General features: G+C 37.5%; 2 protein-coding genes across 2 annotated transcripts in view; both read right to left on the bottom strand.

Moving 5' to 3' along the window:
- The window catches only part of LOC136255397 (uncharacterized), a 94,532-nt gene that overhangs the window by 55,321 nt on the left and 18,348 nt on the right, over positions 1-20,863 (bottom strand). The window lies entirely within an intron of this gene.
- LOC136255432 (uncharacterized) lies at positions 9,587-19,772 on the bottom strand. The gene is made up of 2 exons (XM_066048199.1): positions 19,685-19,772; positions 9,587-11,212 (listed from the first exon to the last, which is right to left on the bottom strand). Exon 2 carries the CDS (start codon positions 11,181-11,183, stop codon positions 9,720-9,722), a length of 1,464 nt encoding a protein of 487 aa, XP_065904271.1. The 5' UTR covers positions 11,184-11,212; positions 19,685-19,772; the 3' UTR covers positions 9,587-9,719.

The following is a 20,863-nucleotide window of genomic DNA, read 5'->3' as shown; positions in this document are numbered from 1 at the left end:
TTGTACACAATGTCACGATTGTGTGTGCACACATGCTCCAGTAGAAAAATTAAGCTATATTATTTTCCAATCAATTCAATATTATGTATACCAGCACCACCAGATCAAGAAATGACATGAAATTCCTCCATGTGGATACTTTAAGCATTCTTGCATGTACTGATTGCCATCATTGCTCACTGCATGCTGGCCATGGCATGTTACATGTATTGGTGGGCTCTGTAAATCAAATAACAATATATACGTACATAATGAATTCTACCATTCTCGCAAGAAACAGAGCAGGGAGCAGCTCCTGCAGAGCTCTGCCCCTACATAGGTATATAGACAGTCTGTCAATGTCAACTATACTGTAGCTGGTTTCTTCCTTCATGCAGCAGATTATAACTATAGATTACCACACGCACGCACGCACGCACGCACGCACGCACGCACGCACGCACGCACGCACGCACGCACGCACGCACGCACGCACGCACGCACGCACGCACGCACGCACGCACGCACGCACGCACGCACGCACGCACGCACGCACGCACGCACGCACGCACGCACGCACGCACGCACGCACGCACGCACGCACGCACGCACGCACGCACGCACGCACGCACGCACGCACGCACGCACGCACGCACGCACGCACCCACACACACACACACACACACACACACTCACACACACACACACACACACACACACACACACACACACACACACACACACACACACACACACCCACACACGCACGCACGCACGCACACTCAGTGGGGGTGCATATACTTCTCGATGTATGATCACATGCATGTTCAGCTTTGGTTTCTTCTTCACACTTGTCCTATATAGAAGTCACTTCAGTCGGATGTTTATAAGGTAGAAACTAAAGGAGGTGAGTAGCTGCAGCACCGGTGGTATAATCGTTACGAACATTGCTTATGAGTACGGCCGCGGATGCCCGGGTTTGAGCCCTTGCTGAGCCCTTTTTTTTTCTTTTTTTTTCGCTTTCTTATGTTTTTTTTCTAAATGCATGTGACTGCCGGCACTATATAACTTGCCTAAAAAAACTATTAATTTTCATGCCTACCAGGCAAACCGCTTAGAGCAGTGAGCTGAAAATCAGTGTGTAGCTGGAATAATTATCATAGAAAGTCCTTGCAGTAGTACAAAAGAATCGGATTACAAATCACTGAGTTATGATACCAAAGCCAACTACGTGTAGCATATGGGTCATTCCATACCAAATCAACAAAAAAAAATCTGGACCCTTTCAATTTTCATGAAATTTGGCACAAACATGGACCCTATCAAGAAACTTTTTTCACACCAAAATTTGGCTCATTTCATTGGTCTCCCTTTAAGTTAGGACCACTCAAAGTTTCTGTTGAAAATTTTATTTTGCTTACATGTCTTCAATAAAATGACCATAACTTTGCTTGTGATTGATGTGGAAATTTCTAGTTTAGAGTTTTGAAATCATTGTTAAATTCTCTTCAGGTGATATATAATATTTTATAATTGCTCAAAGGAAAAGGTCAAACCACAAAAATGTAGCTTTTTCCTTTGATCTTCATTTTCAAAAATATATATTCTTTAAATAAATTTATTTTTGGTTTACATGTTGCTCTAATACTCATCATTCATCACCGTGAGTTTAACCAATAGTAGATCATGAGTTATAAGTATTAATGTATAGTCACTGCTGTTTGTATGGTATTTTTACAGTGTAATTACTAATACCAATTGCAAGTAGCCGTATTGACAAGGGCTCACTACAGTGAAACCATATTAACAGAGCCACTTTTAAAGCTAAGAAAGTTGGAGCAATGATAAGGCTGCCTAATAAAGGAATCACTGATAGGCACCGGCCGATTATGCCAGCATAATTTAAAGCATAATAGGTGACCAAAAGCATTAAGCATAATGCCAGCATAATAGGGACGATGTTTGAAAATTTACTGATTTAAAATGCGCAATACGCGCGCCTGAAAGAAAGCAAATATTCACTGCCACTAATAGTATTATTAGTGAATTTCACATTTAAAAACACGTAATATAACTTATTAAACCGTTTCTTTGTTGGTTATTCACACTTTGCAGAAATAAGATCGAGATACTCTAATAGAGCAGTCACTTACTCTAATACAGCAGTCAGGAAAGGTTGATATACTCTAATAAAACAGTCAGTTCTAGAGCATAATCTTGATTTTGAAAGCATAATTTTGAGCATAATAGGCTTAATTTTTGAGCAATGCTCAAAAGCATAATAGGTAAAATTTTGGGTATAATAGGCAGGTGCCTAATCACTGATTATGTTTTTTGCTGTAAGTTCAGTGTCCTAAAAATAGAGGTGGCTACTATAACAAGGTGGTCTTATTATAGGGGTAGCTATATTTATAAGGGATTTACTGTACAACTAATAATATTCCAATCTATTCTTTCGCTGTATAATAATAATATTCAGCCACATATTATGATGATAGTTTCCAATCTTATACATGTGTATAATGGATGCAAACGACAGTTATTCATACATATGTACATGTAAAGTGGAATTGAAATGCCATGTCTTAGTGATATCCAAAGCTTCTTGGTATTAATACCTAGATAGCTGCTTCATATAGTTGCACTAGAGTAGAAATATCCTATTTTAAGTTGGCTCTTATAAAAAGGTGGCCTTTAAGGTAGCCGCTAAGGTATGTTACACTGTATATCACTTTTGAATCATACTTTGAAAGAGCAAGCCTACTACTGACCACTTAAAGGCCAACTCTATATTATGTTTATACCTATAAACAATGCCTTTGCTGGAAAAATGTACACTTTTAAAACAACTTACTCGTCAGAAATTTGATGGAATAGAGTGGAAAGTGGCCACCTGTATAGAAAGGCCACCACTCCATAAGGGCCAATTTTTAAATTGTTGCTATACACTTATGCAAATGTATTAAGCAGCTACCTGCACATTAAGGCCCAGAAATTTTGGCTCTAAGGTACCTGACTTTAACTCCATACATCAACTGTATCATGATAAAAATAGCAATGTATATAGCTCTTCTATAATTAGAATCATAGAATTGTTCCATAAAAATTACATCATAGAAAGGTTCACTACAGCAATTGCACACTGATATATATCTATAGTTTTAAGCGAAACACATTAACAATCAATTAAAGAAAGAGTCAAGGCAATTAACTTCAAAGTTAAATCAGAGCATTATAGTAAAACTTGAGACTGAAAGTGGTACATATTGCATGACAGTCTCTACAATCATTCACATGTAACTTTGATATGCAATGAAATCTGATGCATTGATATCAGTACACAATTGAATTTTTGAAGGTATAAGTTGAAAAGACTTTTTCAACTTATTGCATCAGTCATTCATTACTACTTTTTTAGAAAATCTCTAGTAGATTACAATATTAAAACATTCATTCCTGTGATAAGAAATACTGCATCAGTCATTCATTACTACTTTTTTAGAAAATCTCTAGTAGATTACAATATTAAAACATTCATTCCTGTGATAAGAACAAAGAATGCAGCTACATATTTTGGTGACCTGCAGTTCGAATCCTGGGGTTGGAGGGATTTTTTCCTTACTTTGGCCCCTTTTCTGTTACACCTTTTCAGTCAGTCAGTAAGTCAAGTCACTAGGTCTAAGTCCTTGAAATTAGGTTAGGTAATCCTAAGGCTGCAGCACATGTTGCTGTAAGACCTTCAGTGCTGGTCATTGTAAAGTGCTAATAATAAAAAATAATAATAAAATAACATCATGTTTTATTTGTAAGTGTTTCAAATTACAGTGGAACTTGTTTTAGTGGCCACCTGTAACGAAAGGCCACCTTTCTATTAAGGGCCAACTTTAAATTTTTCTAGTAAGACATTTATACACATTAAACAATATAAATAGCCACCTGAATATTAAGGCCAAAAAAATTGGCCCTGACTGGCTTAGATAGTTTTCACTATAGCTACATTTGTGTATCAAAATACGCACTTGCATATCAACAATCAGCATTTAATGCTAACAGTAGCAGTTACTGTAGCTAGTGAAAATGTCATCAAGTTCAATATTTCACTACTGTATAATAGACTTGGCGTCATAATCAGAAACAATATACAAGTTTGATCAGGGGTAAATTACTTGAATATATGTATTTAAGTATATAAGCTTTTACTGGGTTTTCTTACAAAACATAAACAAATTAACATTACTTACAAACCATTAATGTATTAATGATTATGACATAGTATTATATAACGTTACTTGCAATTGGTATTGCATCTTTGCATACTTGAACCATACAAAACAACAGTAATTACAAGGCTACACATTAACACTTATAACTCATGATCTACTATTGGTCCCAACTTTAAACTCACAGTGGTGAATGATAGGTATTAGAGCAACATGTAAACCAAAAATAAATTTAATTAAAGAATACATATTTTTGAAAATGAAGATCAAAGGAAAAAGCTACATTTTTGTGCTTTGACCTTTTCCTTTGAGCAATTATAAAATATTATATATCACCTGCACGAGAATTTAATAAGGATTTAAAAAATCTAACCCAGAAGGTTCTATATGAATCACAAGCAAAGTTATGGCCATTTTATTGAAGACATGTAAGCTTCATAAAATTTTCAGCAGAAACTTTGAGTAGTCATAACTTAAAGGGAGACCAATAAAATGAGCCAAATTTGGTGTAAGAAAGTTTCTTGAAAGGGTCCATGTTTGTGCCAAATTTCACAATAATTGAAAGGAGTCCGGATTTTTTTTGTTGATTTGGTATGGAATGACCCATATGCGAGATTGAGATACTCTAATCAGTAGAACAGTCACCCTAATAGAGCATTCAGCTACGTTTATAACTTACTCCATTATAGAATTATATTACATTGCAAGTTATTCTGTAGGAAGTTTCAGCTACAAACAGTTAATCTTATAGACAATTCAGCTACAAGCAAGTCACCCTGTAGAGAGTTCAGCTACAAATATGTTGCTGTAGAGTTTCAGCTACAGTTCAGTTATGTAAGAAGTCACCTTATTAACTATACAGTATGTGATAATCATCATTCAATGTTAAATATACAAATATTTCATCAGACAAAAGCTATACACACAATTACTTCCTTTCTTCCACAATTCCTTACAAGTTAAAAGAAAGCATCAAAGCCATATGGTCAGCTTTGTAGCTTGCAATGCAAAAGGAAGTGATATCTAAACCAAAACAGCCAAGCTGTAAAAAAGAGTGAGGCCCCCAAAAAGGCCAAGGTGAAAAAGATGTGAAATCCAAGGTGGCAGCCAAGAAATGGCTGTGATGGTAGGTTAATGACAAAAATTTTAATTACAACAATTCAAGTGAATTTGGTGCTGAATCCTAGTGGAGGAGGCAACACAAATTCATCTGAATTGCCATAATTAAAAGTTTTGCCATTAACCTACCATCACAGCCATTTCTTGGCCATCACCTTGGATTTCACATCTTTTTTCACCTTGGCCTTTTTGGGGGTTGCACTCTTTTTTTACAGCTTGGCTGTTTTGGTTTAGATGTAAAATAAATAGCCTGTATAGAATATAACAATTTTTAGTCAATAATAAATGCATATAGCTGAACACTGCAGCACAAAATTTAACAGAGGTGTTGATGACAACAGTATGATCAAGTAGGAAGAAATTTATCTGGTATATCAGTAGTTGTGAATTCAGTTTTGTTATCATTAGAAAAATCTTCAGAGCAGACAAAGCACATGTATTGGAGGGATGGAGGGAGAAGTATACACTTGCCGATGATTCTACAGAGCTGGAAGTTGTTCCAAGGAGAATAATACAGTGAGCATGTGTGGCAATTGTCTTTTCTAGTACTGCAATAAACCCTTTGTCTGATATTCCACCCGCAGCATTTATCAACATTTCTTCTCTTTGCTTCATCTGAATGCTTCCATTGAAGACATCTGAGAATATTTGATCATGTAATGGAAATAGTAATTTGTCATCAGGTGAATAATAGCCATCACTTCCAAGTGTTCCTAAGTCATAAGCCATGAATATTTTCCATTTGTTCCTAACCTTGTCCAGAGTGTGTTTAAGTTGTTTACTGCAATTAAGCAAGCAGGGCCGCCCACAGGGGGGGGGGGGACTGGGGAATTTTGCCCCGGGCCCCAGCCTGAAAGGGGCCCCAGGAGGCCCCATGAAGGGCCCCCTGAATACCTGTTTAAAAGATCTATATACTCTAATAGAACAGTCAGATCTAAATACTCTAATAGAGCAGTCACAGTATTCTTCAGAGGAGCAGTGTAGCAAACTTATAGATAAGGAGATATGGTTGGTGATGGGTAGTTATTGTCATTGTCAGTAGGTTGTGACCTTTTTTTTTTTTGGTCTTCAACTTACAGCTTGGGTGAAGGGCCCCACTTTAACTCTTTGCCCTGGGCCCCTTAATTTCTCTGGGCGGCCCTGTAAGCAAGTACTGGCTTTTGACAGAAAACGTAGCCCTTGGCATTTCATAATGCAAGACACAATGTGTTCTAAATATGATCCCTATACACTTGTGGACACCAATGTATTGAGAAACATAATTTTCATATACCCTTAAAATTCTCATACTTGGTGATAGCTCAGGCGAATGTCGTGAATGATGGAAGTCAACACTCACAGAGTTGAGGAAAGAACTATTAATGGACGTTTTCAATTGTATTCTCCATATATCTGTGCTCATGCCAAACCAATTTACAATTACTAAGGTCACTTCAGTTGGAGAATAGTCTCCAAATACATATGAGTTAAGCTCTTCTGGTGACATTGGATGGTCTGCTTTTGCATCACTGATAAAATTAACTATTCTGACAATATTTAAATTCTGCTTCAGCCACTGCATGTCTCTAGTTGCAATGTGCTCGTACTTACCAGGTTTATATATTTTTATCATCATCTTTTCCATGAGTAACAACTTTTTTCCTTACTTTGGCCCCTTTTCTGTTACACCTTATCAGTCATTAAGTCAAGTCATTAAGTCTAAGTCCTTGAAATTAGGTTAGGTAATCCTAAGGCTACAGCACATGTTGCTGTCAGACCTTCAGTGCTGGTCACTGTAAAGTGTTAATAATAACTACTAGCTTCCTAGCTGCTCTTAGTAATGTGTGCAAAACTATTATTTTATGTGAGCTATTAGATAAAAACTCTTCCCATCGTACTAATAAACTTCTACCATGATAATGTACCATATCGTTCCACTTGTCTATATCATAATAAACACTGAATCGAAATGCTTGAGTTATAGTTAGGTAGTGCCCCATTTACACCAAACATAGAGTTGACAGCAAACAGTTCCATAACTCTCATCTTCAATGTCTTAGCCCCCATTGGTTCTGTCTTAGCCACAAGTTTCTAGCTTCGTTTGTTTGTACTTCATAATTGCTATAAATCAAAACGTGGCCATGTGATCCCTGTTCATGACTGTTGCCTTTACTATCTATAACTGGTTTTACCTGTTCAACATTTCCAGTAGACTGAGTTACTGTAACTTGGTCAGAAACATTGTTTAAATTTACCATTGATGTAATGTACCTCGTGTTTGGTTATTATCATTTAGAACCAAATTGTGGCTTCTCATTAGCACCAAATATATTGATGTTACTGCCTTATCACTCCTTGAGAAACAGATGCAACCAAAATCAAAGGTTAATAAGGTGAACTCTCTACTGGGTGACCTGAACTATTTAAAGTTGACTTGTCTCTAGCTGAATTCTCTATATATCAGGTGACTTGTTTGTAGCTGAATTCTCTATTGGGTTACTGTTTGTAGCTGAACTCTCAACAGGTGAGTGTATACAGCTAGGGTGGCTTATTTTAGCTGAACTTAGTACATGGTGACCTGCTCTTAGCTGAACTTTACAGGTGACTTTTTCTAGCTGATCTTTATACTGGGTGGCTTACATGTAGCTGAAACCCTTTGTAGGGTGATTTGCTTGTAGCTGAACTCTTCACATGCAGGGTGATTTGTTTGTAGCTGGCTGAACAATCTACTGACTGGGTGATCTGTTTTCTCTACATATGACCTGATCTCTATATACCTGGTGACTTGTTTGTAGCTAAACTCTCTACAGGTGACTTGTTTGTAGCTAAACTCTCTACAGGTGACTTGTTTGTAGCTTTACTCTATGTAGTTGAAGTTTTTATAGGCCGGGTGACTGTTTAAACTCTCCACAGGGTGGTATGTTTGTAGCTCAATTCTCTACTGGGTGACTTGTTTGTCTCACCAGATAAATGGTTTGTAACCAAACTCTGACTAATTAGTCAATTCTTTCTATATAATACTCTTATATGAGATGAACTCCTGACAGTGTGCCAGACTTTTTTGCATGTAGCTGGACTCTCCACCCAGGCAGCATCCAGTGTAGCTATAGTATAATACAGTGTATTTTGCTGGTAGCCATGAATTCCTATGCTGTTTACTTCAACAACAGAAACAGCATCAAATGAATGAAAACCACCATTATTATAATAATAGAACAGAATGTACTAACTGGTACAGTGCAAGTAATTTGAACTGCATATATACTTATGTTATAGAGTGCAAATATTAAAAATTAATTTAAGCATATATTAATAGGCAAAATTTTGAGCAGTGCAGCATAGCATAAATAAGTGTAATAATAATGAGCATAATCAGTGTGTCCCTACCTAGTGTGCTGGGCCACTATCTACCATCATCATTAACAGCACTGTATAACACCATGATCATGAATTTCTTTGATCAGTTAATTTCAAAGTCACAATGTAGGAAGCTTCTTGATGAAGTTGTAGGGATTGCCATCTCAACGTCAAAGAAGATATTTCTGGCTAGGGACTGTCCAGAATGGACTAATAATTAATTTTATACTTTTTATTGTAATTTTTCCTTGCCATACCTATTTTTGGCATTTGCTATATGTGTTCTCATGAGTCTGAGGACACATCAAATAATCATTATTTTTAAGTGCATTGTTCATGTATTTTACATCAAACAATGATAGTTTTCCTCTCAATTATTTGTCTACTGTACAACTGTGACACATACCTAAGCAGCACAGATATGATCAGGAGCCATGAATGTACATGATCACGACCAGAGCCACACGAAATTATCGGATCATCCTGTAATACTAGCTTTTGAAATAGCACAATAATCACTGCATGTGGGTGAATCACTCAACCCTCAGTAACTATTACACACCGAACACTTATGCTCCTTGATGTATACAGTATGATCACATGTATAACCAACCAGATGGGGATTGATCACCAACATGCATGAAGTCAGCAATTTTTTTTTTTTTTGCATTTTTTTGTAGATACCTCATTGTTTATGTCATGTATTTGATCATGTGTTGTACTTTTACGGTTCAGTTTTAGACATATACTGTGGTGGTATACCATGCAAGAATAACAGCTAAACAGGAAAAAAAGCATGCATGGTTTCTGCTGTGGGAATTATAATACAAGTGTAGGAAAAATATAGTAGAAGAAATCATTTATTCTCATCATGTCATTAATTCTCATCAGATTTATGTGTGATTCCGCACTCTTTTTCAAACCTTGGCTGTTTTGGTATATAATTTATAAATAGTCTTAATAGAATTATAACAATTCCTAGTCATGATATGCACATATATGTAGCTGAATACTACCAACACAAAGTTTACAAATGCATTGATGACATCCTGTAACACAGCATGATCAAGTAGAAAGAAATTTATCTGGTATATCAGTAGTTGTGAATTCAGTTTTGTTATCATTAGAAAAATCTTCAGAGCATATAGACACAGCACATGCATTGGAGGGATGGAGGGAGAAGTATACACTTGCTGATGATACTACAAAGCTGGAGAATTTTCCAAGGAGAATAATACAGTAAGCACGTGTAGCAATTGTCTTTTCTAGTACTGCAATAAATCCTCTGTCTGATATTCCACCTGCAGCATTTATCAACATTTCTTCTCTTTGTTTCATCTGAATGCTGCCATTGAAGACATCTGAGAATATTTGATCACGTAATGGAAATAGTTGTTTATCATCATGTAAATAATAGCCATCACTTCCCAGTGTTCCTAAGTCATAAGCCATGAATATTTCCCACTTGTTCCTAACCTTGTCCAGAGTTTGTTTAAGTTGTTTACTACAATTAAGCAAGTACTGGCTCTTGAGAGAAAAAGCAGCCCCTGGCAGTTCATAACGCAAGACACAATGTGTTCTAAATATGATCCCTATATACTTGTGGTTACTAATGTATTGAGAAACATAATATTCATATGCCCTTAAAACTCTCATACTTGGTGACAGCTCAGGTGAATGTCGTGAAAGATGGAAGTCAACATTCACAGAATTAAGGAAAGAACTGTTAATAGATTTTTTCAGCTGTATTCTCCAAACTTCTGTGCTCATGCCAAACCAATTTACAACTACTAAGGTCACTTCAGTTGGAGAAAAGTCTCCAAATACATATGAGCGAAGCTCTTCCAGTGACATTGGATACTCTATTTTTGCGTCACGAATAAAATTAACTACTCTGACAATATTGAAATTCTGCTTCAGCCACTGCATATCTTTAGTTGCAAAGCGTTCATACTTAACAGGTTTATATATTTTTACATCATCTTTTCCATACGTAACAACTATTGGCTTCTTAGTTTCTCTTAGTAATGTGTACAAAACTATCACTTTACGAGAGCAATTGGATAAAAACTCTTCCCATTGTACTAATGAACTTCCACCATGATGATGTGACATTTTGTTCCACTTGTCTATATCATAATAATCACTGAATCGCAATGCTTGAGTATAGTTAGGTAGTGCCCCAATCACACCAAACATGGAGTTGACAGCAAATGGTTCCGTAACTCTCATCTTCAATGTCTTAGCCCACATTTGTAGCTGCCACAAATTTCTAGCTCCGTTTGTTTGTTCTTCATAATTGCTATAAATCAAAATGTGGCCATGTAATCCCTGTCCATGACTATTGCCTTTACTATCTATGAATGGTTTCACCTGTTCAGCATTTCCAGTATACTTTAGTATTGGCACCAAATATGTTGATATTACTGCCTTTTCACCCCTTGAGAAATAGATGTAACTGAAGATGATGACTAGTGCAAAGGTTAATAGACCTCCAATTTTCAACAATGTGACTACTCTGCTTTGCATTGTATTCACAACTCGGGTCCAAGTTGAATCTATGGACACACACCAATATTAACATTATTACTATTATCACACAGTGAACAATCATACAGTATGATAGTTTGCATAGTAGGGACCACACAAGTTTGGGAATGACCCATGACAAAATGTCACCAAAAACAAGCCTCACTTTTCCCTGGTGATGATGAAGCAGTATTGGCTAGGTAAAACCAAGCCTTCAGATCGACCCGAAATACTTTCGACAACTTTCGATAAGTTGCTATGAAATTTTAATTTTAAAATTATTAAACGGAATTTTCTAGTGACTGACGGACTGATAAACTGACTGACTGGTGTCTTCAGACAAGTGTAACTCGATAACAGCTAAAGATATATGTGACCTAATTTTAGAAAACCGTCGATATCCGCACAATTTTCAAAATGCATTTTATTTATTCTTTGTTTTCTACAGGGACAGAGGAATGTACTAGCTAAGTTTCAGCTTCATAAGTTAAACAGCATTGGAAATACAGCACTAGACAGCCGGATGAGCAAATAAAATTGATATGTACAGAAACTATCGAGAAAAGAATCTACAGGCGCTTACATAAACCATCATAACTTACTGATACAACAGCATACGGAATTGAATATTCGCTCATTGTATTTGCCATCAATTTGTGCATCCACTAAGGTATAGTTTTTTCCCCAGGCCTGCTTCTATGTTCGAGAAGGAAGGTGAATTCACTGAAATACGATCGTCGGTAAATTCTTTTGTCACCGCAACATAAACAAACGTCTGTAACCCTTCCATGTATGGTGATGAAACAAACATTTTTGTACTCCCTATAAACAGGCGCATGCTGATGTCCAGGATTTATCCATTGGAGGCTTAATCCGCTCACCAGTAAGGTGATAAAAACTTGCATAATTTTTTTCCGGAACTTGCATTTTTTACCCATAGTTTTTAAATGCGTTTTATTACAAAAGTACTATTGTACGTATATCGACGGTTTTCCAAAATTCGGTCACATATACAAGCTCGATTTTTTTCTCTGTTTGACATCGCTTCAGCCAGATATGTGCCTTTTGGAATACCGCAGTACGTACAACGCATTCTTCACGGACTTACCCAGTGTCCTACTTTGTGTCCTACTTTGTGTCCCATTCATCTTTGCAGGTGTTAATTAGGCAGTAGGGTGATAGTTTCCTTTTGTAATGGAAGTCGTCCGTATTTTTCATAATGGCCACTTTGATTGTAAAGGTACCTTTCAAGCATTTCTTGATTTGTTATGCTGTCAGTGTAATGGATTGAGCATTATCATAGCTGACAATGAAGCGTAATGGATACTTCACTTTTCAGATGCTAATTGATAGCTAGTGTTGCACCAATAATCGGATGAATTATCAGTAACAGCTAGTCGATATTAGCTAGTTTTACAAGTATCGATATCGGTTATAAAGTGAAATAATTTGCCGATTAACTGAAACCTACAATTAATCATTAATGACGGCAACGAACAAGTGAAAGTAAAGAAAGCGGTGAATGCAGTGGTAAGTGACACAACATTAATTTTATTTGCTGTAACTGTTTTTATAACTGTTTAGGCTTCTTTTGTGAAAGTATGGCTGCAAGACTCAGGGCTTCCCACAGGGGTGGGGGGCAACTGGGGAATTTTGCCTCGGGCCTCAGCCTGAAAGGGGCCCCACAAAGGGCCCCTTGAATACCTTTTTAAAAGATCGATATACTCTAATAGAGCAGTCAGATCTAGACACTCTAGTAGAGCAGTCACAGTATTCTTTAGTGGAGCAGTATAGCAAGCTTATAAACTAGACATATTAAACATTAAAAATTTAAAATAAGAAATAGGGATCGCTGAAAAAGCCATGAAAAAAGAAGGGATCGCTGGGGGTGGTAATGTAAACCACAAATCCCTATTTTGACTCTCTGTCATAAATTTTTAGTTACATGCTCTGTCAATTTGAAGTGAGTCAAAATAGGAGTTTGTGGTTTACATCACCAACAGAGATTCAAAATAGGGATTCGTGGTTACATTACCAACCCCAGCGATCCCTTCTTTTTTCGTGGCTTTTTTCAGTGATCCCTATTTCTTATTTTAATTTTTAATATGTCTAGTTTGTGTACTTTTTTCCACATTCATTTATGGATTATAAGTTAATTGGCACATTAGTGTAGTAAGCTAACAGACATTCCTCAGTTTAAAAGGTTAACTCAATAACTAGATATCTTAACGCATTATTAATTTTGTATTTATAGAGAGTCAAAATAGGGATTTGTGGTTTATATTACCATCACAGCGAAATTTTTAATATGTCTAGTTTGTGTACTTTATTCCAAATCCATTTATGGATTATAAGTTAATTGATACATTAGTGTAGTAAGCTAACAGAGATTCCTTAGTTTAAAAGGCTAACTCATTAGATATGTTAATGCAATATTAATTTTGTAATCTATGATAAAGGCTATATTTTCATCCTGATTTGTACACACACAAAATATAAGGCAGGATACATTAATTCCTAGTCTATACTCAGTGTTTGAGCCATCATCGTCACACTTGGTGCCGTTGCTGAAAACGCACCGCTATATGCGCTACCTATCTGTCAGAAGAATTACTGATTGCGCACCTATCATACAGGAGACAGTGTTGATGGCAGCACAGGAGACTTGAAGAAGAACAAGATGTCTTAGGTGTTTATTCTAACAGAAGGACAAGAATGAAACTCTATGATACAATTTATAAGAATGGTAACTGTTAGTGTTATAATTCCTGTAGAGTCCAATTTTTTTTTCAAAAGAGAAGATAAATTTTCACGTGATATAACGATGCATACATCAAGCACGTGCATTATAGGTGTAGAGTTGTCCAGCAGAATAGGTAGTGAAGAGATAGCTATACATTGTAGCTGTAGTGCTATTATTGTAGTGATGACGCTTTACAACACCTTTGTATAAATGCACGTATGAACAAGGCTGAATGCAGCAGCAAACGTGTGAGTTGGTATTAATCAAGCAAATAGGAGATGGCTAGGCTTGGCTAGAAAGTCTTCCTATTCCGGTGTCTGCATGTACAAATCACAATGTCACTACTAGTGGCCAGTGGCGTAGCCAGTCTTACATGATTACCAGGGATTTGGCAGTCATTACCCATGCAGGAGTACTTTAAACTGGCATATTGAGTTTTAATTGCCAGGACTTAGACTGGGCTCTAGCCTTGGAAAGCCTAGGTGTAGCCTGCTAGCAGCAGTGTGTCATAAAGTGGAACACCATAGGTATATTCAGCAAAGTCTGGTTAGCATGTGGTCATAGCTAAATGTTTGCAACCGTCTTTTGTTTGCAGCTGATCGGAGAATGTGCTAAAATAAGTACACAGTAGCTAGTTACAGTGACATAAGCACAGTAGCACGCAATCCTCCCATATAAGACTTCACACTCTGTAAGTTGTTTATGACATGGATACCATATGGGAGGGTTGTTGATGATATGTGGTTAGTCCACAAAATATTTTAAATGGTAGGGTTGTAATAAACACCCCACCCAACCTTTTTTTGCGTGTGAAAAGCAGCCATGATATCAGCGCTACCATTTATCTTCCACCTATAATGGACAAACAAAGCACTCACTGTGATGGCTAGGAAGAAGAATAAACTGATTGATGCCGCATGCGCGCTTGAACGGCTTCTCGTAGCGAAGACGGGCAGCTCACTAGAGACCCTATTATGGCGATCTTGTAAGGTAAAAGAGTGCTGCACAACTTCAATCTGCCGTTATAAAGACCATAGTTGAACAATATGCATCCTGAGCACACAAGTTCCCGTAATTTTGTTCTTCTACGGCTTCTTCCGTATACGGAACAGCAGGTGATGGCGAAGAACTTAGAAATTTATCGAGGTTAGCGATCTGTGGAGTACGGGTCAATTAATGGGTCATGGACACGCGGAAGGACTCAGTGAGTAAGGCTGTGTAGTTTTTATCGCGAAAAAATGGAAGCCTTGGGCTGTACACGAGTGAAACAAAATAAGAATAATAATAATAATAAAGATGAATAAAACATTGGAAATTTTAAAATGGGAATAGGGATCGTTGAAAAAAGCCACGAAACAAGAAGGGATCACTGGGGTGGTAATGTAAACCACAAATCCCTATTTTGACTCTGTCATAAATCTTTACTTACATGCATGCTCTGTCATTTTGAAGTGAGTCAAAATAGGGATTTGTGGTTTACATTACCACCCCAGCAATCCCTTCTTGTTTCGTGGCTTTTTTCAGCGATCCCTATTCCCATTTTAAAATTTCCAATTTTTTATTCATCTAGTTTGTGTACTTTTTATTAATCCAGCAATGGATTATGAAGAAGACTGTTGTGAATAGTGTAATTTTGCATTCTGCATAGTAACACTGTCAACATTTCAGTACACACTTGAAACTGATCAAATTGCAGTGTGCATACAGACTGAGAGTCTCCTAATATGAGCTACAATTCACATTACTGGTGCTTTTAATAGCTGTCAAATTCAGTGCAAGAATTGTTGTCATATACTTGACTGCATTATTAGAGTAAGACTGCTCTAGTATTTAATCTGGATAACCCGCCCACGAACAATAATCACGGAGCGGAAAAAACCACCTTGCAACAAAGTCATCAGCCCAGATTAAGCTTCCTGGCCTATACCGAGTCTAATAAAGACAGATTCTATTAGCCACAAGCAGCGCACACCAAAAAACTTAACTTTGGGGTGATCTTGTATGGCTTCTCAAGCGTAATGGCATTTGGGTAAGAAGAAACGGCCCGGTTTGGGCTGTTTCCGTCCAAAAACGAAATCAAAAATAGGTCATGGACATGAAGAAGGACTCAGTAAACATGGCTATATAGTTTTTAGCACGAAAAAGTGGATAACTTTTGCTGTACATGAGTGAAACAAAATAATATTATGAATAATAATAATAATAATATGAACAAAATGGCAAATTTCAGTTTTGTCCCAAATACACATACTGTTTCCTTTTCACTTGATACTTACTAGTGGACCAATACTCATTGCAAATAACCACCAGAGGGTGGTTTTGAGTTGGAGGATGCTTTCCAAGGTGGTTTTTAGGTGTGCGTTCTATTAGAGTTTTTGCAAAAAACATGGGCGATCCCTATTATGAACCCACTATCGTGGTTCATGATATTATGAATAATAATATGAACAATTCGCGTAAAATTCACAATTTTTGGAATGTTTCCAAATTTCGTCTAGACCATTTTTACTGCTATATCACAATTTTTCTGAGTTCAGTGTTTGATAATAAGCCTTCTGAGGGTTATTTTATGCTCGAGTCTGCTTTCTAAGGCTGGTTTTAGGTGACTGCTCTATTAGGATTTTCAAAAATTCCACTGCGATCCCTATTATGAACCCACTATCGTGTTTCATGATAAGGAGATATGGTTATATCTAAACACATCTGCAAGATGAACACACACAACTTAGCTACTTTAGTGATTTAATTTCTTGTAGAACTATAGGGTAGCTGACCAAACACAGTAATAAAAAGTGTGTGCACTAAAGTGACTGCTCTATTAGAGTATCTTGATTTTATAGTATTTTACAAGAGACTTACTTCCAGCCTTCTTACATTAGCTATCTTGCAAGTGCCATTTCTCCAACAGGCTGATGAAACCCACCATTAGCAGTATCTACAGTATGTATGTGTACCAACCAGTTAACTTGTCTAAAGAATTGGTGCCATGCATGGTCCATTATATATTCAAGTTATCTTGTGATTTCTAATAACAGGAGTGATATATAGATCTAGTCTCACTCAAGTCAGCAGCAGAGAAATTAGTAATGAGTCATCAGTGTAACATATGATCACAAAGACAACATCAGCCCAACTTCTCAATTATTACTTAACAATTGTTACATCTGCTGTGAAAGACACCTCCCTGAGTCCCTGGTAACCTCCTTTAGCAAGTCCAATATGTTATATGTGCAGTTTTTGTTGATCCTTAAGCTGATCAGCAAGAGCTAGTTAGTTACATTGAATGGCCCCACTGAACATATGCATTTTGTAATGTAGTAATTTAAATTTAATAAATACAGCTGTACTACCAGTTGTTTACTACAGTTCCATAAGCTTACGGCTGACTAGCTAGTGGGCTAGTAAGCTTACCTGTTGGACTGAGTAGTCTATAGTGGATTTCGGAGTAAGTTCATGACAGTACACCGGCCAGCCTCTCAACAACACTAGATACCTTTCAACCTTTTCTCTTACAATAAACAGCACAAAAATAATGGAACCTGTCAGGAGTACTGGGCTACCCATGAAACAGCCTTTAATGGCACAAGAATTGATCAGTTGACATTGTGAGATTCTTTACTGGAACAGAACCCTTTTCAGTCTGCCCTTCGTGTTTATTCAACCTTCTAAAGAACTATCAGATATTTAATCAATCCTCTTCCTTCCACATCGAGCATCACTTTTCTTCACCGCCACTACTGTATGAAACATGATGTACTTGGCAAGGGGGTGACACACAAGCACTCACTGTAGGTAGCTATAAATCTGCAACCATGATCAAAGTCTAAGTCAAAGGTCAAGGCCACCAAATTCGTGCCAAGTCAACGGTAAAAGTTTCCAACCCACAATCGAAATGTGCTGAAGTATCGTTGCTAAGTCACCAGTTAAAGATAGAAAATGGTTCTTAGTCACAGGTCAAAGCAAAATTTTGCCCGGTCAAGACTCAGTCACAGATCTACCTATAGCACATACCTACATGACATCCCCTTGCTCGGTGCACCAGATGGTGGATACATAGGTGAAACTGGATGGAGATTACATAATGTAGATCACGTGTTGAAAATGCTCTATAATTAAGCCATCATTATTAAATTCCTTGTTTCCCGTCACCGCCCTCATTAATTTTTAAGTACCCGCACCAAATTTAGTTATTTGATTTATAGATCATGCACGTGAATGCACTATTTCATGATAGAAGGAGGCACAGCCAGTGGTCAAGTTTCAAGGTAAATGCATTAGCTGTGCATGTAAACATAGAAGAAGGGTGGCAGTCCCTCCATTCTTGTTCAACAGGGTGCATGAGTGTACAGTCCTGGCAGTCTTCAAGATCGAGATACTCTATAGAATAGTCAGAGACTGAAATAGCAAGAGTCTCGACAAGAGTCAAGTGTATAATTAATAATCAATAATCACCTCCCTCCCGCATCAGTTTTTGTTCCATTGGGTGACGGGAAACAAACAATATAATAATGATGGCCTTACCCCATATTGAAATTAGCCATTGGGATTGTGTATCTAATAAAATTAAATGATTTTAGCAGAATTCCGCATTTCTACCGACATGGTAAGGTCAAAAACGCATACTAAAAGTCAGCTTAGGAAACATGGTGTCTGTATATAGGCCTACAGAAACTAGAACAATGCCACTCTAAGCTAAGTTACTCGCGTGGCACTATTCTGGAAGCAGCTCTCCTTAGCTTTTGTCTTTAAACTGAATGGCCTGCTCTAGGGCAACAACTCTTCGTATAATTCCCTCAAATTACTGTAGCATTATACATGTACACAATGCTCCAGACTGTTTTTTGTGTTTAGACCAATTAGTTTAAGGTGAGATTCCCATAGTCTTGATAACGGGTGAATCTCATAATACATTTTGCATTGGGCAAAATTACGAACTGGGATCAGAAACTGTGCTGGGCCTACGTATCTGCTGCAGCTACAGTCTTGAAAATAAGGTGGAGTATTCCTTAGAGGTATGTAAATAATTACCATACCGTTTTTTTTTTGTGGGTACCACTACATAATGTTGTGGGCGCTACGAAAATACATGAAAATCACTTTGTTTTTACACCATTTTAAGTAGTTTACATATTTTTGGGGACGTGTCACTTTCAATATTAATGTATTGATTATTAACCAAATAAATTCAATATGTAAATGGTAATTACATGTAATTAGAATGTGGCTTACCCACATCATAGAATCACAAAGAATTTTAATTTGACATGTCCCTTAGGTTTTTAAGTTCACCTAAATAGCACAATGCATCTATCAATGTGTTACCCCACCACCCCCTCGGGCATAAGTGGGGAATTACAAAAGGAACTGACATGGAGCTGCGGCCTCACTATGGGGCATTTGACGATTGTTCATTAAGCACCCAAGAATTTTTTGTTGTAACTTTCTATGCTATGTCAAATCTTGAGTAAATCCCCGTGTTGCAACTGGGGGATTTGACACGAAAGGTTTGCCCTACTATGGGGCATTGGATATTCGGCTGTGTCAAATCCCCACTACAGCTTCATATATGCCCGAGGGGGGGGGGGGGGGGGGGAGGGCAATACAATGATAGGTGCATAACAGGCCCGTAGCAATAGGGGGTTCGGTAAACGGTTTGCAGATAGGTCCACTTTTAGCAATAGTTTTATGACTAGCTACGTAGCTACAGATATGTACGACATTACTTATTAATGAATCATGATTGAGTATTACTTCTCACCTCAGAATTATCTTTTTGTGTGATTCTCCTGAGTCCACAATGAAACGGAATTCCATGCAACGACTTAGTTACAATCGATTGTGGGTTTCATTTCTAGTGCCAAGTTTGATTGTGGTCTTGCGCGTAAATATATTTTTTTGCGCGTAAATAGACCGTGAAATGGGAAGAGAAAACAGAAAGACCAACGCTCAGCTGCATCATCCCAGCGATTGGATAAACTTTTCACAAAAATGGAAGAAGAGCAAACTCGAGAGCAAAGATGCATGGTAGCTAGCTAGCCTAGCTGCGACGCAAGCTACGCCGGGCGGTAGCTCAAGTGCTCGCTCAAGTGCAATCGATGGTAGTAGAGGAGCCTCTGGAAGTGCCCTGTCAGCCCTTCACGCTGATCGCGATGCTGATGTCATCCCACCATCTAATCAGGTCAGTAAGGTAGCTAGCTAGTTACTGAGCTATATCATACTTCATAGATTATGTAAGGGGGCATCTCCAAACTGATTTTGGTACGCTTAACGTCATAATGATGTTAAGGGGGGAGGGGGGTTCAGCCCATGACGTTATTAATTTTATTAAAGCAGTTATAGTGTAAACAGCTATAGAACAGAGAAAGTTACGTGATTAAACAGCTATACTGTTTGTAGACTATGTTTTCAGGTAAAGAATATAACGTTTTGTGCTTCTATTACCAATGCATTGTTTTCATAGTGTGATGTTAAGGAGGGGGGGGGGGGGTCTGAAGTTAGCGTCATTATGACGTTAAGCGTACTAAAATCAGTTTGGAGATGCCCCCTAATCTATTATAGTATAATGATAATAGCTAACTAGCTACATCAACAGTTTATATAAATGGTGTAGAGCATTATAAAATTTTGGCTACATTTGTAGAGGCTTCTAGTTGTACACGAGGTAGCTAGGCTATGATTTGATTTGATGATTTCTGACCTTGTGGGGCAGTTGGCACATGTTGCCATCTGACCCTCAACAGGCTATCGTTTTGTTCACCCAAGTTGAGTCCATAAGTGCCTCATAAAAATAATTACCTATATATGAGTCACTGAGCATTATACCAACACCGGTAATTAGCGATTTCGTGACATCATGAAGACCAAGAAGAACAGAAGTAAACCAGAGAAGCTATCTAATAAGCTGCCATTGTTTGAGATATAATGTACGTGTGTGCAC

This window comes from Dysidea avara, chromosome 1 (genome assembly GCF_963678975.1).
Source record: "Dysidea avara chromosome 1, odDysAvar1.4, whole genome shotgun sequence".
In the NCBI taxonomy this organism is placed as follows: domain Eukaryota; kingdom Metazoa; phylum Porifera; class Demospongiae; order Dictyoceratida; family Dysideidae; genus Dysidea; species Dysidea avara.
This window is presented reverse-complemented; position numbering and strand designations above follow the sequence as displayed.